This window comes from Pygoscelis adeliae, unplaced genomic scaffold (assembly GCF_000699105.1).
Source record: "Pygoscelis adeliae isolate BGI_AS28 unplaced genomic scaffold, ASM69910v1 Scaffold139, whole genome shotgun sequence".
Classification (NCBI taxonomy): Eukaryota; Metazoa; Chordata; class Aves; order Sphenisciformes; family Spheniscidae; genus Pygoscelis; species Pygoscelis adeliae.
In genome coordinates this window covers 617,858-642,025 of record NW_008825613.1, presented here as the reverse complement: position 1 = coordinate 642,025, position 24,168 = coordinate 617,858, and the positions used below count along the sequence as shown (strand labels likewise).

The window sequence follows — 24,168 nt, the reverse complement described above, 5'->3', positions numbered from 1 at the left end:
TGATTTTGCATGATTTTTCACCATATTTTAAAATCCCAGTTTAAGTCACCAATTTTATGCTCTCATACTCCAAACGACATCTCAATTTACCTTCTCTCCTCATTTATTTATTCAATTATTACTATGCTATCAGTTGGCACTACCACTGAATGACAAGCTTAGTTACATTTAATGCAGTATCATCCACTTTTCCACTGCACAGATGAAAACTCAAACTCCTACTTCTATATAATTATCTTCTAGAATACCACACAGTTAAAAACAGTTTGGTACCTAGCTTCTGAGTTTCATAAAATTCAGCACTGTTTTGTGGTTGAGCAGGTTGTCAGTGCTGTGTTATCTAGCTCCAGAAGGGCTCATCATTGCAGCTCCAGACTAGGTAATCAATTCACTGCCAACAAATTCCAGAATGGTTCACCAATTCAGTGGTATCTAACACCGGAACTGGCAGCAATTCATTGCCATTGAATGTCAGAGCTGTGTATTAATTCAATGTCACATAATTCTAGAGAAGTGCATTCAAAGTCACGTATCTCCAAAGTGGTTCATCATTTCAATGTCACCAAAGTCCACAGTGGTGCATTAATTCCGTCTCATCTCCTTCCACTGTAGTTCATCAATTCAGCGTCCTGAAACTCTGAAGTAGCATTTAACCTGATTAAAACTCATCAAGAAAGAAAAAAGAGCCTAGAAAATGGAAAGACATACATCATACAAATGTAAGAATCAAACCTAGAGGTCAAGGGATCTCCATTACAAAGACGTAAGTGATTTAGTTAGCCAGATACTTGTAAAGCATTTTAAAAATATACATCTACCAAATTCTTTAGCTATCCATCCAGCACAGTGCATATTCAAAACCTAATACATGCTGTATACCCATGGATATCCAAACGCATACAGCAAGTGCATGTCTTCCTTTAAATTGGACCAAATTCAAACTCCAGTCATTATCAAGTATCCCCGAATAAAATAATTCAGCCATCGCCTTTTTAAAACTGCTGCCCAGCTGGGAGAACGGCTCTAGTGCAGACTATCAGTTGGAAGAGGGATACAGAGGCCACTGCTGCCCTGACCTGTGAGGTCTGCCCAAAGACCTCTACTGGAACCTGCTGACTCCCTCATCTGTTCACCCATGTCAGAGAAAGATTTGAAAAGAGCTGTATGCTGCACAGAAGCCTTATCTCCTCACTGCGTATGGTCTGGCTGCATTTTACAGAATATAACCTTAACTGGACCTCTCCCAGACACAAAGAAATGCAGTCAACTGGCACTAGCTCTCTCATTCTCTCCCTCTCCAGATACATCATCAATGGTGGCCGTAACAGCAAACGGAATCTTACATTGCTGTTAATACAATTCAACTTTTGACCACTGACTAATCCCTACATGTTACACCACACACATACTCAATTCTTACTTAAGGAAGAAGAACTATCCATGGTAATACATGCTCAATTTCCAAAAATCTTCTGCTGGTTATATGGGTAGTATTGGAAAGCCTGATGCATGTATTTTAACTGCCACCCCCTGTACAATGAGATGGTATAGCAGCATCTCTTGGACAGGCTTGAAATAATCTTACATTCAATTTGAAATGAAAGGTGGCAATATTTTCATAGCCTTTAAACAAATGTTCAATTCCTCACTGCCCTTTTCTCAGTGCAACAGTCCACCGCCCTGGGCTTATTTTCATTGCATCCATGATGCTCCTTAGCTAGAGCAGGGAAAAACTGAGACTCACAGAGACCAAAAATACAGGGGGAAAAAAAAATTGAGACAACAAACAAATACTTTTTGGTACAAGGTTTGTTTTTTTTTTCACTAGGGCCCAACTGTGGCTTAAATAGGAAGTTGTATAGGATGGGACAGGACACTAAGTGAGCCAGATGTTTGAAAGCCAGACTTCCCAGACCTTTTCCTTACAGGGAGGATGATAAAAACCATCAAAAGACCTTTTGAATTACTTTTATTAGAAAAAGTAAACCATTAAAGGGAAAAAGAAAACCCTCACCATGAGACAGAGCCAAAGCAAAACAGTTTGTAAATAAACTCCTTCCTGCCTAGAGATGCTGCAAAGAACCTTCTTGTCTTTGTCATAGCAGGTCCTTGCCTCCAGTTTGCTCTCAGTCAGGGTTGCAATAAGCTCCACACAGATCCTCAGGGGTGCTGAAGGAGTCTTTTTTTCTTCCTGTCACCTTTGCTGTGTATCTGTTTCCCATTCCTCTCGGTAGTGTCCCAACATTTGCTTCGATGTTACCAGCCCAGCAGGGAGGAAGTCTGTATTTGGGCTATATAATGTGTTTACAAAAAAGTACCTGGGACATTCCATCACAAAAAGCCCTAATTACACTGAAAAAGTTCAATTTGTGCCATTAACACTCTGTTTATACATAAACATGACTTTTGTCTGTATCAGTGAGACCTACAACTGTGTAACATGGAAATGATTTGTGAGGATTTAGCTAAAGACTGATCAGCTCCATGTAGAGATCCACAAATGCACTCTCTGCTGCTCACATACCATCATCACTGTTGTATTTCTGACAACAAAACAAGGACACTAGCTAGAGTGCAGTTATCAATATCCTCAAAAAATAACAATACATATCTATATTAAAAAGATATTTAAAAATAAGGATTTTTAAACTTACTTTTGGAAGGGACACGCAGATTGGATCGTACCACTTGTAAGGAGTCTGCTTGAACTCGAAGGTCATAATTTTTCACACTTTCATAATCCAGAGACTTTTTAACTGAGATCACGCCTGTTCTATTATTAATAGCAAACACATCTGAAATCCAGCAAAAACAGAAGTAACTTTCTAAGACGCATGAACACTTTTTTTTAATGCTTAAGTGCTTTTATTTTGGTGATGACACTATTCTCTGACACTGCCTTCAGAAAGTCGTTCCCATCGCTCCCCTCAGGCCTCTAAAAGCCTTTATAACTCCCCTTTGAAGCTGTCTTCAAAGGAGTGCAGCAGCTGAATCTGACCTGGTACTGAAATAACCAACTTGAGGACACACTGGCAAGAGCGGAGAAGACAAACAGCCCACTCTCACAAAAAGGAGGATGGGACGGGGAATTCTTCCACATCCCTCCAAATAATTTAGTGTAGTCTTGCTTAGAGATTTCAAGGTGGATCACGGAGAGTACCCGAGAAGGATGCAAATGCAGGAATGATGTTATGTTTAAATATCAGGTTCTAATCTAATACTTGTGGCTACAGCATGGCGAAGTCTATAATGCCTTAAAAAAGATTTCTAAGCATGAAGTATAACTCCAAAGCTATTTATATTCTTATTTCAGTATGCCATAGATTCACACCATGTGGCACCAATGTGAATTTTCACATCAGTGAAAATTTCACTATTTTAATTTTTACTGTAATTCCGCTAGCTAATCTGACGTTTAGCTGATCTCTAAAGGCTTGATAAGGGCAGTCCCTCCCACTTGTACTGCCCTCCTGCTTGTACAGATGAGGCGGGATTTCAGCTCAGCAGCTTTATTTCTAATCACTATTTCTTGAAGACTTCTGATGCACGCACTAGGCTCAGCATAACCACTAAGACTGAAATATTAGTACTTACCCTCTTCATTTCCTGCAACAATTGAATATACAATTGTCTGGTTCAAGGCAGCTGCTGTAACAACTGCGACCACGGTTCCTTTTGGTGCACTTTCACTCACTGGAGGGGGTCTGCAGAATTGAACAAAAGTGTTTGTGTTATCTTCCCGTTGCCTGAACAGCAGATTACTGAAACTTATTCCTCAGGTTAGCAGTTTCATCCATCTATTATGCTGCCAAAGCAAGAGGATCTGTTATTACAGAAAGACATATTAAAAAGGCAAAGGTTTAACCTTTGCCTCTGCAAATGCAAAAAACAGTAGGAAGTCTAACTGGCAAGAGGTGACAATATAAAGATATAATGGTTCTTTGACATGAGAAATGGAAAAGCAAGGAATAATGAGTAGGAAATAACAGAAACACAAGAACCACCACAGACTGATAAACTGCAAGTAAAATTTAGAGCATAATAGCTCTTTTATAATACTCACCTCTACTAAGAAAACTCAGTAATCTATAGAAACACATGCAGGAAAATTCATTCACAGGTAAACCTCTATCATTTAAACAGTAAGCACTTTAAAGACACCTCCACAGGATTTTCTGCTCTTCAGAAATATCCAAAAATTTTCCTGTCAACCCATTTTGGTACTAAAAGCCAAGATGCTTTTTAGGAAATCAAATGCAACCCAAGTATACAGACACATCTTTTAAGCGTTCAGTAAATTGTTTCTGATTCACAGAGCACTGTTTCGTGTAAAGACAGTACTAACACATCAGTATCTCATGTTCTTTGTACCCTACAAACACTGAAAACTGAGCATCTCATATTCAGCATAGTTTCATCATGTATAAATAATGAGTTTCCTCCTGAAACACAGCGAAGAATTACTTCACTCTTTCTCTTCTATTGTTCAAACGCTATCTCCTCAGAAAATGTGATGAGTAACATTTTGAAATGCTGTTTCCTCAAGGAAACTGTAACTACTTCAGAATGAACAAAGAGTCTGTGCCAATGTATTTAAAACAGCAATCCAAACAATTTCAACAAGAAGTGAGACTCTTGAGCTAATCTCAAATCAAATGTTCAGATTTTCATCACAGCAAGTAAAGGCAGAATTCGTGCTTAAAACTATTCATGCTAGTGAACAAATACATTTGAAAGGAAATTTTTTCACTCATCCATAAATGCAGATGCATCTTTATTAAAACTAGCATTATCCAGATATTTTCCATTTTTAAAAATTACACTCATTCGGTATATAACAAAATAAAAGACAGATGAGTATAAGTTGAAATAGGCTCCTAAATAGGAGTAGACTTTAAGGAGTATTTCAGCTGTGCAGAGATCTTCAAAATTCTGGACAGAATCTACACCTGCTTTCATTTCAGAGAATATTTTATGACTTCTCTTTTTCATCGTCCAGGTATTTTTCAAATTCTCCACCCCACACCACATTTTCCCATTCCAAGGGCAGAAAGCTGGAACCCGAGGTTGCAATCCTAACTATTGAACCCAAACCTTTGCCATCATGCACCAAGAGACCAACAATCTGCCATTGATCTCTGTCTTACAGACATTTTCTTTAGGATGAATATTGGTTCAAACATCCTAGAAAAAGTTCTAGATAATGACACTGAATATACAGAATTAAGTTAAAAAATTCCAGTGGGTAAATTATTCATTAATGTTAAAAAAAAGAGAAAAAAAAGAAAAATAAAAAGAAAAAAAGAGACCTGGGTAATTTGGGTGACGATGCCTGTTACATGACCTCTTGCCCTGGAGATGATGTACTTTCCTTCATGCTTTGCAGCTTTCTGCAGCAACTGCCTTCTGCCTACATGAACGTGGGCCAGGAGTTTACCTATACTTCTGCCTCTTCTCTCGAGTTGCTATTCAGACTGCCTTCACCCTGACCCTAGATTCTCTGAGTACTCCCTTACTTTGCCCTAAGGGTTATACTTCTCTTGTTCTTCCTGAGTTCTTGCTCTCAGCTTAATCCAGTTACGGCACCGTATTGCTGGCTTGACCGCTCATGCTCCAGATTACACCACCTGTAAACAAGATGCTAAAGGCAAACCATATCCATGGCCCATAGGGCTAAGATGCACTCTTCCTTCCCTTCTTGTAACATCTTCCATTGCTTTATTTACTTGTTTTGTTTTGCTTCCTGTGGAGGGCCCAGTCTGCCTTAAATTAAAACACCGTATCTCACTTAGCATGGTGAGGTATCAATTATTCTGAGCATCCCTAGGCCTTCTGCTGTACAAATAATGGGGAGAAAACACTATTTCAGGCTGAGCCACACCGGATCATGTAACAATGACTTCGCTGAAACACTGTGTGATGCCCATGCCCCCATGTGGCGGGACACAAGGGAGCAAGGACTGTGCAGAAACGGGGGACAGGATGGAGCGAAGGCCCCATAGCTCTCGCCTGTTCGGACACAGTCATCCTTGAGTATGTCCTCACTTGATAAGTCTGGCTCTGCCACACCTCTCGCAAATCTTAGTGAAACTTATGCCCATGCCCCCATGCAGCTGGACACAAGGGAGCGATGACTGTGCAGAAATGGGGGACAGGATGGAGCAAAGGCCCCATAGCTCTTGCCTGTTCGGACACTGTCATCCTTGATAAGTCCACCTCTGCCATACCTCTCACAGTTCTGAGGCCTAAACTTATGTCAAGGGCCTAAAGACTCAGGCTCTGAAACACATTTGAACGCACTGAGAGAGAAAGCCTAAGGTGGGGAAGTGAAAGGAGGACCTCGCCTGCATAAAGTAACACCAACTTGTGATACTGAGCACTTAGTTTAGTGATTTAGCAATTACAGCTCCTCATTGTTAAAATAAGAGGGAAGGGGAGAAGAGGGCGCATTTGAGTGAAAGATAAGACCCAACCAAGGGCTTATCTACTGAGACCATGCGGCAACAAAAGCACAAAAGGGTGCAGACTGGAGGAGGCTCCTTGGAGCTCCCTCTCAGCTGGACTGAGATCCCCGAACCATCTGTGACCACCGGCTTGATCCTTATCGACAGGTCGTATTACCCTCCCTGTGTACGTAGTTGTGTCATGTTATGTGTTACTATTCGTGAACCTGTATGCTTGCTTAAGGATTCTGGCTCTCGTAATAAACTGTCACCATATAGTACCCGCCTGACTGTGGAGTCTGAGTAGTGGTCGTTTTCCTCCCCGCCTTTTGGTACTATACGGTGCATGACACATTGCCCTCCTGATTTTTTCACAGAAAAAGATGATGGTAAGTTCACTTTTACTCAGACACAAATGCACAGAGCAGATCACTCTGGCTCCCAACCTTCTGCCTCAAGTGTGCTATCAGCACTAGAAATAAAATTCATTATTGCTGCCTGATTTATTAAGCTGCAAAACTAGTGCTATAAAATACTTAATAATGTGCATTTTACAAACGCAAAGGTTAATCTTAGAGACAGGAAAAAAAGGCTGTCAAATCTGAAAGCATTTCAAGCTGTAGCTCTTTTGATGAGGTCAGAAATGCAGGCCAGCAAGGAAAATGATCCTTTTTATGTTGCATTATCTATTATATTGTTTTCTTTTTCTTCTGAAGGCATATAATTTGAACAAAAAAACCTCATGACAGTGTCTACACAAAACCCACATTTCATCTGAAGCACACTTTCAGCATATTTTTTTAATGGAAATGGCCTTGTAACTTCCCCTCTGACATAGCTGAATTCAATGAATTGACAAATCAATATCAATTAGCAAGCAGCTTTTGTGTTTGCTGTGAGAGGCTATAGAGGGAGTGGACAGAAAACTGCCACAGTAATTGTATTGATTTCATTTCCCTGATTTAACTAAGGTGATCAGGTTCAATGGGAGCAATGCATCAGCTGAATTAAAACATACAGCTGGTCTCTTAAGAACATTTTGCTGAATTGTAGAGAAGTGAACTGGCAAAAGACAATGGTATTCAGCTGACAATATACTGTTCTTTATCCTGTACTACAAGCTCTAATAAGCTTTCTTTGGGAATAAGTTCATTATTTTCCAATTTTTGAATGACTAAGATGTACAACAGTGCCTTTTTTTTTTTTCTTTGTAAGTGGTAGACATACTATTTGAAGCCTTTTTAGGGGACAGGCAAGGACATTTTTATGCAATAATTTTGCATTACTGGATGATAAATGCTGGTTATTTTTGTGAGAAGACATGACACTCGCAAAGCAATGCAATCCAGTCCAAGCCACCCAGAGAAGGCTTAGAAAACTGACAGCATAGTGAAAGGGAAGGGTACTGCTGTGAATTCAACATATGATTAGGATTCAGAGCGTCTGAAGGTATTTTTGTTTGATGATGTTTGCAAAACCTTATTGAGCCCCTGAGTGCAACTGCCAATATAGTCATTACCCTGCCAGCCACAGGCTTTGACGGTACCTGACAGTACATTTCTGTCACTGTCACCTGCATGGGATTGGCATGCCATTGCCTTACAGTCCAGTGCTGACTTACTAGAAATATTCTATATGAAACAGTTACTTTTTGAGCTTCTAAACAAAACACCTTCTCAAATACGTCATTTCTAATATTCCTCCCCAATACGTACCTGCATGGGTATCCACATACAATCAGCCACTGAATGTAAGAAGGCCCCATGCATTAACATGATAATCCACTTGCACCCCATAAATCTTAGGGTGAAATGGGATAAACAGCAATTAACACACACTTTAGCCACCTCAGCTGCAACTTAGTCTACCCATAGTCTTAATCTTACCTCCTGAACACTTTCCTTTGCACAACCATTTTTGACCATGGCAAAATAAGTATATTTCTATACCAATGTTTCGTTCATTCACATGGTATTTTTCTGTAACTGTCACAGCAATGTGCCATTTAAGTTGGTCGATCTTCACTTTAATGCTTTCACAGAAGTAGTAAATGGTATCTTGTTAGCATTCAGGATGGGATGGATACCAGGAGGGGCCCCCATCACCGCGGTGCAACAAAAACCCTGTAGGATCCCCAGCCTCCGCGTGACACCACCCTACCTGCCCAAACCCTTCCTGAAAAGCCGTGGTGGGAAAAGAGGGCATGAAGGCAGCAAAGTGTAAAAAAGGAGCAGCCTCAATCGCTTGTGCCATGCTGAGATAAGATTGGTATCCGATGGCCTCGGATTTGGAAAGAACAAAGTAATTTAAAATTGACAAAATAGATGTTCAATAATGTGTCTTCTGTCCCACTCTTCTGATTTAGTTACCCCTGAACAAGTTTAAGATTTGCCTGTATTTCTTTGAGGCCTCTATCGCATTGCTTACTGCTTCAGTATGAAACCGTGCCACAAAATGTGTTTGCCCCTCAGAAAAAAAAAAAAGCAACCCCAAACTAGAAGAACAATAGGATTAAAATGAAGTCATTATTTATACACAAAAACACTGAAAAAGGATACAAATTGTAAAAGAATAATATCTTTTAATTTGCTATATCTCAATTATCCGTATCTTGATCAGAGGGGGAAAAGGAGACTGAACACATACCAAATACATTGCAGGGCATAACTATTTTTAATGTCCAAAGTGAAATTTTAACTTTTCCTCTCTTCTTTCTGCTTCTCTTTTCCCTTTGCTAAACACGTCAGACTCTCATCCGTTTTTCAATTTGCCTGATATCCAACATGCTTTAAATTCACCATGAAACTTTTCTATCTCCAAAAGCACGAACATGAGATTTAATAAAAAATGAAATTTAAAGCCAGCAAACCCAGTAATAAATTGGAAAATTGGTTTAGTTTAATAGTGTGATGTGTATGTACTCTGAATTAGACACTTCAGTTGACTCTATTTTGTGGATTATATTTTAGTTCATGGAGGTCCATAAGCATACCTCAGAACTTAAATTTTTTTTTTTTTTAATTACATTGCTAAGATTCTTAGCTCAACTTGTCCAAATGTCATTTGGACCTCTCCTGATAAAATCGCCTCCCTACCTTCTCTCACATTACAGCTTCTTAAAGTGTTTTGGCCTTAGCTACTTTTAAATCTCAAGGGCATTTTACCTGAAGCTATTCCACCCTCTTCTATTTGAAACATGTTTATGAGCAGCTTACTCATTCCTGCACAGACTCTTTTCATTCGACTCCTCATGGGAAGTGATTTCATTTGGCTTTTTGTCTGTCTGATGCTTTGCATTAAAGAGAATTTATGTAAGCCATTAAAAACAATTTAATTTATATATTTTTCTGGAGAAAAGTCAAGTGCAGACAGAGCACTAGAGTGTCTAAAATGAAGCGAGCTAACAGTGAAGTTATATGGAAACTAAAATAGCTAATAAAAGCTCAACAAACAGAAACACTTAAATTGGTCTGGGTATGCAGCTGACTTTTTAAAATTGTGAAAAAAATGTACAAGTTTCTAACTGGTGCAGCAAAACTAAAAGTAAAGAAACAAGAGCAAGAAGTAAACATCATGATGGCAGCTCTTTTAATCCTTTCACCAACGCGTTTAGGCTATCTTGGCTTCCTGTCCTTACTCAAAAAAAGAAGGACCTAGCCACATTTTAGAGCAATAATCGAACAATTTCACAAATTTTCAGTTTCCAGTAAGTGCAACTGTAACAATCTGAACAGTTTGTCAGACAGTGATTCTTTTTTTCTAGAAAAGAATATTTTCTTCTTAATTAGATGTATTTTTCAAGCAGTTTATCTTCAAAGTGTCCTGAAAGGATCATGTATTCCTTACTGTACTTAATATCCTCACTTTCTGTCTCAATTCTCAAATTGGTTCAAGACATTCTGACCTTTTCATGGTATTTATCTCTAAAACAGATGACAAGGCAATCTGGACATTGTTACAAAGAACTCCTGTCATAACCTATTATTTTTTAAACCAAATGTCAACTTTTGTTCCCGTGAACTCTCTGTCATCAGGCATAATGCGTTTGTGTTATCCCACCAATCTTCCTAAATTAAAGCTAAGGACGAAGACATGAAAATTTCTGTCAGGATTACTACAGAAGCAAAAAGGAAAAAAAAAATTCCCATCAAGCACAATGTAGGACACATTCACATACTTGAATTGGTCAGGCAGAGGGGTATCGATAGGATCAATTCTAAGACCAAGGATAATGCCGTGGCTTTGCGCTCTCATAACACACTGCCAAAAGCCGATAGGGTTTAATACTACAGTTGTGTATTATTTCTATTCCATATTCAGTCCCAGAGAGACTTAGTTGTATATTACATTAAACTCCAACATGGTGTTGAAAGCTCTGACCCTCATCCTCACCAAGCACAGCAAGGCAGATGCCCTGCACGGACCTGGACCCTGTGCTTACCTCTTCTGGTATAACCAGGTAACATGCAGCCAGATTTATTTCACCATGATATTTCATTGAAAAAAAAAATTATGTAAAATTAGAATTTCCTTTTCATTTGGTAAAAAGAAGTAGAAGATTTTAATAAAATCCAATGTAGCACTACTAAAACAAGGAAAACCAGAAAAAAAGGGTGCTGCTTCTGCTACACTGTAATCATCTGCTAACTCGCTCATTTTTCAATGGCAAACCATGCTTCAGTATCTACTGTAGAAATAATTTAATTTCCTAACTTTTATAACCACATGCTAAAGTGTGCTTTCTTATTTTTTATTACAAAACAAAAAGTACCAGGAGAACACCACCATAAAACATCAATTCCAAAGGCAAATCACACATATTTTCCTGAAGCCAAGCTGCGACTGACATGTGAGGCAAATTAAAAACAAATGTTGGAACCTATGCATCATTCCTCTAGCTTCAGTTTGAAGAAAACATTGACTAGTTTTCCCGCCACCTTAGAAGTGCTGCATCAAAAACTTTGCCAGTGATATTTCACTCTTTTTCACGTCTTTCATTCATAAAATGTAAGAGTAAATTCCATTATGGGAAAGGTGGGAGAAGCAGTGGTAAGACCTGGGTATCCTGGGACGAGGATTACCCAAATGGATACTCTAAAATCTACCATCACTAAACAAAACACTTTTGAGGGACAAAACTAAAATCCTGTGCACTCCTGTTACAAGAAGGGTGAAATGACCCCCTAATTGAGCACTACTTAAAATGGCAGTGAGCTCTAATAGGAAAGAAAAAAAGAAAACTTAAGTAAACAGAGGCTTAAAGAAATACAGCTCACGAGCTGCCTGATGAAAAACCAACTGCATCTAAGGCAGAAGTTCATATCCTGCCACTTCGGCACATGGTTTCATTTAGGAAGCATCTTGATCCCCTGAATAATGTAATTTTACTTATAGGAAACCAGTTATGACTTCTCAAATTACTTCTCAAAGCAACATGTCAGAGACAAGTAAGTAAATCAGTAAGAAAATAGTTTTGGAAACCTCACTGTTTCCAACAACACAAAAATGGTCCCTTCCCCTCCAAATGCCTGATGTATATGGTTCGGGTTTTTTCCCCTGTTCTGCTCTTGGTTTGAACAAAGGACATTCTCAGCTGCTGTCCTCATTTCTGAACAGAACTTATCACTCCTGATTTTTTAAGACATGTATAGATCAACCTATTCCTCTCCCTGGAATAACTCATTTCTCTTAATACTTGTATTTCTCTCGTATGCACTGTAAAGAAGGATGACTGACTTAGTAGGATACCCATGATAAGAAAAGCACAGTTGCTTCTACAAGGCCTCAGACATTTGCAACATTGTGGATGCTGTTCTGTGCAAAAGGGCACCTTTTTGAAGGAGGCACCAAATTAGAGAGATTTCAAACATTAAATACTACCCACACCCTCAAGGCTGCTGTGCAAGATTCCCCATTTCCTATTTCTCCATGAGAATAACTGTTTGACTGTTAGCAGGAAATCAGAGAACTGGGAAAAGCCTCTTGGAATAACACTTCCAACCAACTCCTGATATGCTTCCATAATTTTGTTTTGTGAAATCCTATGATACACAGCTCTTTGCTTGGATGATACCTGCCTAGAGTATTGATGGATTTAATTAAGTGGAAAACATTACATCGTATCTTCTACTGAGCAAGAGGTCCACATGTCACAAAAATCTCACTTTTTAACCAGAACACATTCTACACAGCCTCAAATTTGCAACTTCATATTTTTCCTCACATATTGGAACCAAACTTCAGATTACCATACAACTGGACACATCTTTTCAAACAGGTTGGGGACCTACAATGCAATACTAACAGAAGCTAAAAGTTTCCAGTATTTTCCTTTTTCTGCTATGAAATGGCTGAACACCTGTTTAATGTGCCCACAGGCAATAATTAGGAACCAATGACACTGATTTTCGTTAACATTTCATTTCCTGCTACAGCAGCACATTGCTATTAGCAATGACCTTCTAGTTGCAGAGGATGTGATATTTATTAATTAACAAAACAAGAAAAAGATCCCAAGTCTCTTTGAACTTTTACTTTTTTAAAATGAGAATGTACTCATCAAGAGGACAGGCTTGCTAAAAAAAATCTCTTTATATTCATCTGAGGTTCACTTCACATCTGGTTCTCACTGTTCCATAGCGCTACTAATTATGATCTGTTAATTAAGAAATGGAAGTGCTGCCATTACCTTTTTGGAAGAAATGGAAACTTCTGGAACAATTACTTGCTCTGGAGTTCAATCAAGAGGTGATCTAGGTGGAGCCATCAGGACAAGAGAAATAACAGCTTGGGAAAGGAGCACTCAAAACAGTTGATTTGATTTTCCCAAGCAAGTGATTTGTTGCCAGAGACGTGGCTGTTTCGCCAGTACAAAGCAGAATGAGATCAAAGTCAGCATTAAAAACCTTAATAAACTGTGTGAATGGCCACAGCCTGTTTTGGGCAGCGATGCAGAAAGTCTCATGCGCTGTGTGCCAGCATCCCTTTCTTCATCATCTTGCTGTGTCCAGCACCCCCTGACCCTTGCTCTCCAGGCTGTCACGTCGGCTGGAGAGAGGCAGTGGAAGTGACTGCTCAGGCCTTGTCCACACATTGCTGACAACCGCCCCATGCGTCAGGTTCAGCACTTGTGCCTCCCTCTGCCGTCAGTGCTTTGGAGAACCAGCAAGATCCGAGTGACTGCCAACCACCCCGCAGGGAGATGCAGCGAGAAGAGCAGCAGCAGCAGTGTCCTTCCCTGGCAGCAAAAGGTCAAGTGGGCTTAGTGGTGGACTAGCCATCTACAATTAAATGTCTGCATGTTATAGGCCTTTGATTCTTTTTGATATTTGCCTCTTCACATTTTGCGTTGTTTTTGTGGAACAAGCAACCGATGCTTGGTTTGGAAAACACTTTATTTAGCAGGCACTGCTGCTGTCAGCTCTCTTAAAGTCATGTTTAATATCCATGACAAGGACAGACAAGGACCCAAGTAGAGAAGGATCCACATTGCTAATGCAGTTAAATTCTGCAGCTTCAGAACAAAGATCCAGGCTAGGAGCACTGGGATAGCCTGCAGTACCAGCTGAAGTGCCGTGAAGGCAGTTAGGCTCACATCTAAGGATGCACTAGAGACAGATCTGTGGGACTGGCAGTGTATTGGTGTCCCCAGAAGATGGTCACGTGCAAGGAGCACTAGGCATGGATCATCTGGCCCTTATTAATTATGCTAATGGTCTGCAAGCACCTGGGGTGGCATCTTCACAAGCTGCTGGACCAGATCATGCAGACCTGCTGGCTGATGCTGCTCTGCTTCTAACAGGGTGTGAGTGCGTGGAGGAGGAACGTCCAAAAGCATGCTGCACCCAGGCTGCTGGGATGCTTGGCCTTGACTTGCTAGTTCCCACCAGAAGAGTTGAGTGGTTGCAGCAGATACCTTTCTGATGTACTTTAGCGGTCATCTACCTCAGTCATTAGGAAGAAACTATATTTTATCACTGACTTGTCATAAAGCAACTGCTCCATCTTGTATTTTATGGTTCTCAGAGCTCTTAACTTCCCTTTGCTGCTTTATAGGTATAGCACAGCAGCATTTAGAAGTCTCCAGTATAATTTACAATCCAAACAATGAAGGTGGGGGGAAAAAGAGACTAATTAATTTGCCCCAAATTATGGAATAATGCCAAGGGAAAGCCAGTGAATAAAATGCAAATCTCTGACTCTCATCTACTTGACTGCTGCCTCCTGTGGAAGTCACTTTAAGACATGGATAATAATCAATCAAAGCCTCCCTCAGTATGAACAGGACTCCAAGCAGAGACCCTAACGTGCTGGTGTACTTCTGACAGAGCAGAGAGCTGCCAGACCAACAGCTCAAGGCAGAGTTGCACTTTTATCTCCCTATCTGCCTAGCGCAGCTATACCTTTTTGATCATGCCATCTGGTTCCCTCTCTCCTATTTTTTGTATTTATTTCTGATTTGTAATACATGCTGCAACCGCGCAGGCAGCTTTATTCTGTAAAACTGTTCAACTGTGACCTTTTTCTAAATACACAGAAAGAAGTTTGTGAAGCAGCTAGAAAACAATGCTGGAATCATCCAGATTATGATAATTATGCAAGCAAAGATCAATACTAATCCACTCTAAAGCCACTAATTCTCAATCCTTCAGAAATTCTAGTATCCACATCCAACAGTGTATCATTTTGCAAGCAACACCATTACTCTGTGCTGACATTTACCCTACAGATATACTATGTCAACTGAAAAATAAGGTTATATGAAACCTGCCAGTTTCAGCTTGCATCACTGTCAAGAAACCAAACACAAAGTGCAGTTTGCAGAGTGTGACAATCCCTGAAAACCTTAGGAATCAAAACTAGTCCTGCTCCAAAATGTTTGAGAGGGTCTCAGAGCTGAATCAGAAAGTTATGGGGTTATTTTAATTTAATTTCTGACGACGAAGAAAATGAGTAATTGCCTTTGCTGCCCCCGAAAGATTTTAAGAGTTTTTTTACGATGGGTGTGCATCAAAGACTTTACCAAGAATGGAGTAGCGCTATTTCTTTGGAAAGAGAAACTAGCCTATTCAGCTTATCCTGATGAGTTCGCAAGGAGGAGAAGATAACGTGGGTTATTCAGTTGTCATCTAAGGGTATTAGGGGATATGAGCCACTTTTCACTGTAAGCTTCCTTCATTGTAGTGAAATAAAGTTCCCACCTCCTGGGATAAAACTGGAGCTGAAGGTGGCCTCAGGAAGCATGAGCTCAGTTCATTTTTCAGCAGCAATGCAAACTCTGCCTGTGCTCCTGAACCTTAAAGTCTCTTCTCACAATTCTGCAAACAAAAACACTGTGTTGGTTGACATGAGAACTGCAAGATACCTCTTCTACATCGCAGAGGTGGACCACACCATGCTCCAAGTCGTCCTGAGGCTGGACTCATGCTGTATTTGGCCTCAGCAGTTTAGCACTGTGGCTGCATTGTAGCCTCTCCCAGAACACACTGCTTGGGATCACATTTGTCACCAGGCAAGATTCAAGGACAAGCTCCTTAAAGGTGAAGGCCATTCAGAATAAATTGATAAAAGAAAGAGGAAACAAAGTGCATTACTAAGTATGCCCCTAGCAGTGAAGAGTCTTCTTTAGCGGCTCCAGTCCTCTGGCTGCCTCCTGAGGCTAGGTAAATTATCTTTTGTAATTTACCCAAAATGTGGAGTACCTTGGAAAGGTCTCATAGTATCATATTTTCATGTCCTTCTGTTAAACATAGCTACACATTTTTTTTTTCCTCACAGCTATGCATATAGGACCTGTTCACTTTTTTCTTGAAAATAGTAACACAGAAGGTTAAGTCTATTACAGAAAGGCTTTAAATATTATTCAGAAATTGCATGCACTGACATGATATCTGAAATCATAGTAACAAATGGAAACATTTTTATTTAAAGGACTACCTTTTGCTACATTACCTAAACTACACTTCATACATTTGAAGATATCTAATAAAATATAGGGAGCAGCAGGAACACAGAAGGTTAAGTCTATTACAGAAAGGCTTTAAATATTATTCAGAAATTGCATGCACTGACATGATATCTGAAATCATAGTAACAAATGGAAACATTTTTATTTAAAGGACTACCTTTTGCTACATTACCTAAACTACACTTCATACATTTGAAGATATCTAATAAAATATAGGGAGCATCAGGAATAATCTCTCTCAAGAAAAATCCTTCAGCAAAGGATTATCATTTGCACTATCATTAAATGTAAAGTTTATAATTTTGCACTATTCCTTCAGATTTTGTAGTTGTTTCAAGACTAAATACAAAATTAGTAGAGGACTGGCAGTATTTTGTTATTTTTCATTTCTTTAAGGTATTGCTTCAAAATGCTAATATTCTCATCATGAGGAAAAATCATGAATTTTTGTCTAAACTTAAAATAGCTGGGCAAGTCCTCTCATTAGGATCTACTGAAGCCAGTAATATTACATCCAATTTCTGTTTTCTGATTTCCTGCAGTACTTTGTTTTGAAAACATATGTACAAACCTCATTATATTCTGATACTGATTATGTTGCTACATTGGAATCAAGAGCACATATTGCAGTAAGGCTGTAACTTCTTGATATCGGGAGGCTGGTTGCATTGATCCTATCACTTCCTATTATTATATAGATGTCAAACTGTTTATGAACACATTCTCTGTAAAAAATTTAACAAGCTAATCAGCCTGTGCACCACTTTTTTTTCTTTTACTGAATTTTAATAAAATGGGGTTGATTTTATTAAATTGTCAGAGGGTAAACTTTATCAAATTATGACTCTTGTAGTAATAATAACTATCATCTGCACTTCTAATGTCAAAGACGTCGAGTCTGAATTCTCTTGTACAGGGTCAAAACACACTCAGATAGACTGGAGGAAACAACCTAGAGTCCCGGTGATCCCAGCTACAATTTCAATGCACAAAATTTTTTGTTTATCCACGACTGACATTTTCAACAGCTTTTGAGAGGATAATTTCAAACAAACCTCTCCTCACTGTCATTGCCACCTACAGCCCAGATCTTTTCAGTTGAAGACAACCTGTTAAGATGGTAAAATTGCACCACTATCTGATATGATTAGGGAATGGCTGGCTGCCAAATAACTTGTGGCTAAGAGAAAGAAGCAACTCTAAAGTATTTTGCCACCCTCACTTTGTCAAAGGGGAGTGCTGCAAAAAAGTCCTGCATGTAATTTTACACAGTCGTGCTTCTGGTGGACTTGAGCGCTGACTGCTCTCTCCTCAGAGCAGCATTCAATTTGTTTCCTAAAGAAGAGTTAACATCAGTAAATATGTTATCAGCTTTAAGTACACAAGGTTTTTGGTGCTTTGGTTCAAACCTTATTTTTGTGTCTTATTTCCTTCCATGAACCAAAGTGAACAGCAGAAGGTACAAAAGTTGAGGTATATGCAGAGGAAGCACTTCCACACACTGACAAGAGTATTTTCGTAGCCCACATATCTCAGACTAGCATTCAAACAGGAACTTATTTCAACTTAAAAAGTAACAGTTGTAATGTGAATGAATAAATGCTTTACCTGTATTCATCCTGCGTAAACCGTGGAATTACTGAAGGCTGCAATACAGCAATTTCTACGGTGGTGGTGTTGAACTTCACAGGATCTCCATCATCATATGCAATGACCACTAGCTATAAACAATACAGAAAAATCACTCTCTTAGTATAGGCAAGAACATTTTTTATGTTGACTTGCAACAATACTTCTTGTTATTTTCAGGGTCTAGCAAGTCAGATGAGATTTTCTTTCACTGAAAATCATACATTGTATAAGAACAAAACATAGAGGAAAAAGGTGACAGCCATCCACAAGTTGAACCATCTGCTACAAAATTTACAGAAACACAGTAAACTGGAATTCAAATACAACAGTCTTCTACAAATACCCCTCCAAAACAAGCTGCCAACTTCAAGTACATTTTTCAGGGGATTCCCTTCACATCTAATCACAGACTGTCCTTACTCAGAACTCCAGAATCAATTTCAACTTCTTTAACGGTATATAGTTCAATTCTACATTTATGCAATGGAATATTTTTTATTGAAAAACCACCTGTAACTCCCGATAAAACAGAAAAAGTGCTAGGTAAGAATTCTGTGTTGCTGACATTAATATTTAAAACTGAGGTCTGATATCAAAACAAAAAAATTAACATTACCTCCCCTCCAAAAAAATCCTCTTAGAAAAGAGATCTTTGGTACGCTAAAACATGGACAAGACCAGACCACCTTCTCCAAAGGCGGTGTATTATAAAGCTTTTGCTTATCTGATCTTTACTCATGTCTATTTATTTAATCTGTGCTTGTCTGCTGGGACAAATAGGTTCACCTGTTTTCAGCTTTCATATGAAGGTAAGCTATCTGCTAGCAAAAGGATGAGAGACCAGCCCACTGAAGATGGAGTAATGGACAGTTTTCAAGTTTCCTCTCTCTCTAAATTTGTCCTTATTTCATGGAGCAGGTCAGCACCTCATTCTAGCAAAGGGTTTTCAACTCATTTCTGCGAGTGCAAGCTATTCTCAAATTAGGTCGTTGAAGAGCTGGCTTAAAACAAAACAAGGCATTTTTTTCAGCCAATATATTAGGGAACTCATCAGTGCAAGATATCATAATTGCAGAAAGTACGAGTATATTAAAAATGGACTGGAAAAAATCACAGAAGATTCAGTGGCAGATACAACCCAATGGTCTAGATGTAAATACCAACTCAAAGTCTCCACATCAGTGATTTCTGGAGTCTTTTCTGTGCTTCTTCCCTAAGCATCCATATTTTCTGAAAAGTAACGCTCTGCTAAATTTACCATTGGTCTGCCCTAATATAGAGCAGTTTTCATATAGAAATGTAGCTCCATGTCCATGTGTACATCACCTGCGTGTTATGTATCACAGCTTCAGAAAACAGCCACACAAAATAATTACTGAGAAGTAAAAATGAAAAGTGCAACAACAGAAAAGCTACACTCCGGTGATGTTAACCAAGAGATAATTCTCTTCCCCTTTGAGTTCCACTATGTTAGTTAAAAACTGAAAAGAACTCAAATTAGCACTGTCCTAAATTCCTAAAACAGTAACAGCATTTCATTGCTACTCAAGCTGACAGTAGTGCTTGACAGGACACTCAGAAGTGGAAAACAATGGACAGCTTTATTCCTTATAATGGAAAAGTATGCAAATAAACCTCTCTTTAATCCTCATTTCAAAAATTAACTGAAAGAAGAAACAAAACACACCTTAATGACCGTACAGAAGGTGGGCAGTTTCCAAGTAGGGAAATTACACAGAAACCCCCACATATTATAGATACATTTTTTTTGCTTACTGACACACTTCAATTTTCATGTTTAACTACCCCCTCCACTCATGGATTTAAGAGGAGAGATCTGTCTCAATGATTTTGATTAAAATCATAACTTACTCCACACTAACTACACTTGAGACTCTTCAGGAACAGTAACAACACAATAGTAATTTAAGTCTCCTTAAAGCCAATGTCTTTACATTACAGCACTTGTGAACAGGAAGTCCCAAGCTATCCAACTGTGCAGTAACTTTCTTTACAAGATATCTTGCCATTCTTACAAAGTTCTCACAAAATTGCTACGCTGACAGCCCTGTTGAAAACAAAGAGATCAGCAAGATAACTTTCAAAAACTGAGGTTTCCTTCAGCTGCCTCTCTGTTTCTTCTGCCCTCCCAACAGTAGCAATCACATCCATTCAAAATGTTTCTGAAATCAAAAAGGCACGAAACATGTGCCAGGAAGAAATTAAGGAAGTAAAGAAACAAACAAAATAAAAATTTCACATCTTTCTATGCAATATAAAGCAACACAGAGAAACACGAAGATAAAAGGAATTCCATCAAATGCAGGCAACGTTTACTGACAATATACAGCTATATGAGTTCATACCTTAAACACTGTACTTGGCTCTTCATTTAGGTTTACTCGGGTTACTACACGTCCTGAGTTTTCATCCACGTCAAAAATGCTGGCACTGTAAGGAAACTGGACAACATCTACTTTGTATCGGACTCGACTTGCTGGTGTGCCCTGTAAGGCAAAAACAAAGCAACTTGCATATTTTTGTATTTTTACACATCTCATGAAGTTAGTAAAGGATTAAAATGCAACATTGGTAAACAGACCACCACAAACAAAACTTGCAGTTTGCCTTCCTCAGAACTGGGTTTGTTACTAAGCATCCCCCCTGCCTCCTCCGAAAATATCTTACAGTGACACCTGAGAGGTCCAGTAAGAAAAACGACCAGAGGTTTGGAAAGAAGAGAGCTGAAGAACTCCTCTACTTAAATACAGACAGAAGCAGTGGTCTGTTTTATAACTACTGAAATTTTTAAATAACAGAAGATGGGCACGGCTTAAGGTTAGTTAATACACCTTTCAAAAATATTTTAACATATTATAAAAACTCCTTTGAAGTTCAAGAAACTTCTAAATACTCTAAAAACTCCAACACTTATTCAGCTTGCCCTGAAAGTTACGGTGTCTTGTTGCTGAAGATGGGAAGATGTGTGTTATGTTATTTTCTGAAAAGTCAGACTATACTCCTGCATATAGGACAGTCCAGCCTATGTGACATTCACACGCTTCTCTTTTAGAGGGAACAGAATGAAAACAGCAGCGGGTTGCCTGGGCAAACCCACCATGCACCCTAAATGAACTTTTTTACATACAAATCAAACAGCAGCATCTGAAGGTTTTACTTTTCACCAAAGCCGAGTGATGAAGAACTAATACATTTCAAAATCCTCATCTCTAAGAAGTAAAACACAGAGATTATAGGGCCTGCAGTGCTTCCAAATATATTTCAACACATGCTCTTTCTGTGGCTGAACTGTACAGGTCTAGCAATTTTGGCACAACCATCCAAAAGCTCACATCCACGCCTTCCTCACTGAAGAGGTGAGCCTGCCCCGCTCTGCAGGGCTGAGATGGTCACAAGTGCTTGTGTGAAGTGACCGGACACCTGTGGCCCTCCCCACCTGTAACAGAGGGCTTCTCCCTCTCAGCAGGAGGCTGAGCATTACCAGTGCCACTTACTATTAGGTATCAGAGCTGGCTCTAAGCACAACATCAGAAAACAAAAAGGAGAATATATTTGTCATATCAGTGGTAACAGAAAATGCAGTTTTGCAAATGGATTAGTAGCCCCGTAACGAATCCTCCCCACTGTTCAAACCCTCTTTCAATGACAAGGAACAGGCACGTGTCACAAATTGTCCGCATGCATATGCACCCAGAAATACCAAATTAAAAGGGGAATCAGAAGAGGCATTACCAGAGAGTATAGTAGATGAATTTTTCAGATCAGTAACTCAGCATTTTCTAATAGAAGGCTATTTACCTGATTTAACTGTTTTAACACTAACTGCCTGAATAAATAACATTTATTGTGAAGAATGAAGATTCTTAAAGTATCCATTATATCCCAATGATCCCATTCCAGCAGTCACCCTCCAGGGGCCTTCAGAGGACATGGAGTAACACCATGCCTGTAACCACAGCTTAAGAGGCAGCTGCTCCCACGTCACAGAGACGGGAGGGCCCTGGCAGCTTGCACCAACCTGTGTGATGCTAATCAAGTCTCAAAAAGCAAAATGGGTGGCAATGCTTGTCCCTGGGATCTCCACAGTTCCCTGTTAGCACCCCAGGCCCTGCTGCAACAGCCACTTTCCCACGTGTGCCCTGAGGAGCTTCTCTGCTAGCAGCAGGATGGTTTCTGGCACCCATCTAACTTAAAAGCAGCAGACACTTCTGGAAGGAATCGCCCAACCTCTTTTCAGATGAGATTAATTGTACCATCAACTTCTTACAAAGGTTGTCTGGAGACATTAAATTTTAACAGGTTACTTCCATTCTCAGTGAGTGCCCCTTCAACAGTATTGATAGTAATCCATTGTTTTCAAAGATTGAAAGGTGACGTAGCAGCAGATTCCTAAGGCAGTGAAGCCAGTACAAATATAAACTATGTACTGGAGAGCTGTAAGAAAAAGGGGCATCAAAGAAGGTGTTTAAAGCAAAGAAAGAGGGTTTTTTGCACACTGATGTCTGAATAACTATTTTTCAGCAGACCAAAGTCTGTGTTACCTGGATATGTAGACACTTGGGACATTTCACAAAATTCAAACTAGGTTATTTGCTAAATATATTTAGGAGTAGATTCAGTGAAGCACTTAGAAACTCAAGGTCCTATCATCGGTATGATTTCAGTTTCTTGATGCTTCTGAGTCTAAACCTCAGATTTGGTTTTGACCTTTACATTGTATTTAAACAGACAAAATATTAGAGCCCACAGTTTCATTAATAGCGAACTGGTAATTTTCATCTGTATTCAATAACATGGTATAAAGCAGCTTTGCTGTTATTGAGAATATATTCAGTGTACCATGTCAGCTACTAACTACAAGGAAACAGGAAATTTACTTTTGTAAACAGCAATAGAAACAGCTGCAAAAGTGGTTTAAGCTCACTAAATCATATCAACATTTTGTTGATACAACGAAAGTGCACTAAATTGCTCAGTCAAAATACATAGTCAAAACTAAAAACTTTATTTGAATGGATCTAACACAGGTATTTTACATCATGCTAATGCATGCTACAGAGCTGTATAACATGGTGTCAGATTTTGCCATATTAACTTCTGATGAGTAGTAGGACTGTTCAATGAAGAAACCATACTTTGATGTGAGAAAAGTGACCCTTCAGCAAAGAATATTTATTTGAATTAAAAATTATAGGTAGCTTGTAAGAATTTAATTGGTGGTATCATTTCTACAGCTATTACAAGAACAAGAATACTTAAGTCTAATACTAAAGGAGTAAGACAGAGGTCAAGGCAGCCAGGCCACCTCAACCTTCCTCCCCGTGCATAAACCTGTGCACATAACACCTTGCACATAAAGAGAAGTCAAACAGGGCTGGATGCAACCGAGTCATTTACAGAGTGTCTGGGGAGACTTTCACAGCTGATCCTCTGGATGATTTTAACTGCAGCAGCGATGAGGCCATGGCCTCTTTGAGCCCTCCAAGGAAATCCAGCCCAGGAAGGGTTTATTAGCCAGTACACTGCTCCAGTGCCGCTGGCAAGCCAGCACCTTTAACAATTCAGAACTGGGCCTGCCAGATGTATTTTGGTGTTCAGTGAAGTAATATATGAAAGACCATGTTAATAGTTAAAAGTATTTTATGGGACCATGCACATTAAAGAGTGCAAATCCTTGAAAACATGAGAAATCTCAGAGATCACAGCATAACAAAGGTGATTATACAACTTCCCCCTGGCATTCTCTGAATCAGTCATTTTTCTTCAACATTATAATTAAGAGGAAATTACCTGCTGAAATCCACTCTATTTGGTTTCAGAGAAATGGTCCTCACATTCTCTTGGAAGACTAAAAGCTATCATCATTAAACCTGCACACAGTAGGTAATTTGTTACTAAATAAACAAAAATCTTATCACGTTATTGTTCCTGATATGACTATCAAGCACACTTTTCTCCTGTCATTTCTGAAAATAACAAAACAGGGATTTATTTTTTATTTACTATATTTTGGCACCAATGTAATTAGAAAAATCTCCAGAGAGATTTCCCAGGGAAATCTATTTAGAAGCAAGTTTTAATTATCTCAAATATTAATCATCTTTC

The 24,168-nt window shown here is 39.1% G+C and overlaps 2 protein-coding genes across 2 annotated transcripts in view; both read right to left on the bottom strand.

Annotated features, from left to right (window-relative positions):
* The window catches only part of LOC103924271, a 391,194-nt gene that overhangs the window by 73,424 nt on the left and 293,602 nt on the right, over positions 1-24,168 (bottom strand). The gene's annotated exons all lie outside the window — the stretch shown is intronic.
* The window catches only part of LOC103924270 (protocadherin-15), a 376,716-nt gene that overhangs the window by 58,946 nt on the left and 293,602 nt on the right, over positions 1-24,168 (bottom strand). The window contains exons 21-24 of the mRNA XM_009332761.1: positions 20,409-20,549; positions 18,019-18,131; positions 3,595-3,704; positions 2,655-2,795 (exon numbers count right to left, since the gene is read on the bottom strand). Coding sequence (XP_009331036.1) covers positions 2,655-2,795; positions 3,595-3,704; positions 18,019-18,131; positions 20,409-20,549 — 505 coding nt within the window. The remainder of the gene's footprint in view (positions 1-2,654; positions 2,796-3,594; positions 3,705-18,018; positions 18,132-20,408; positions 20,550-24,168) is intronic.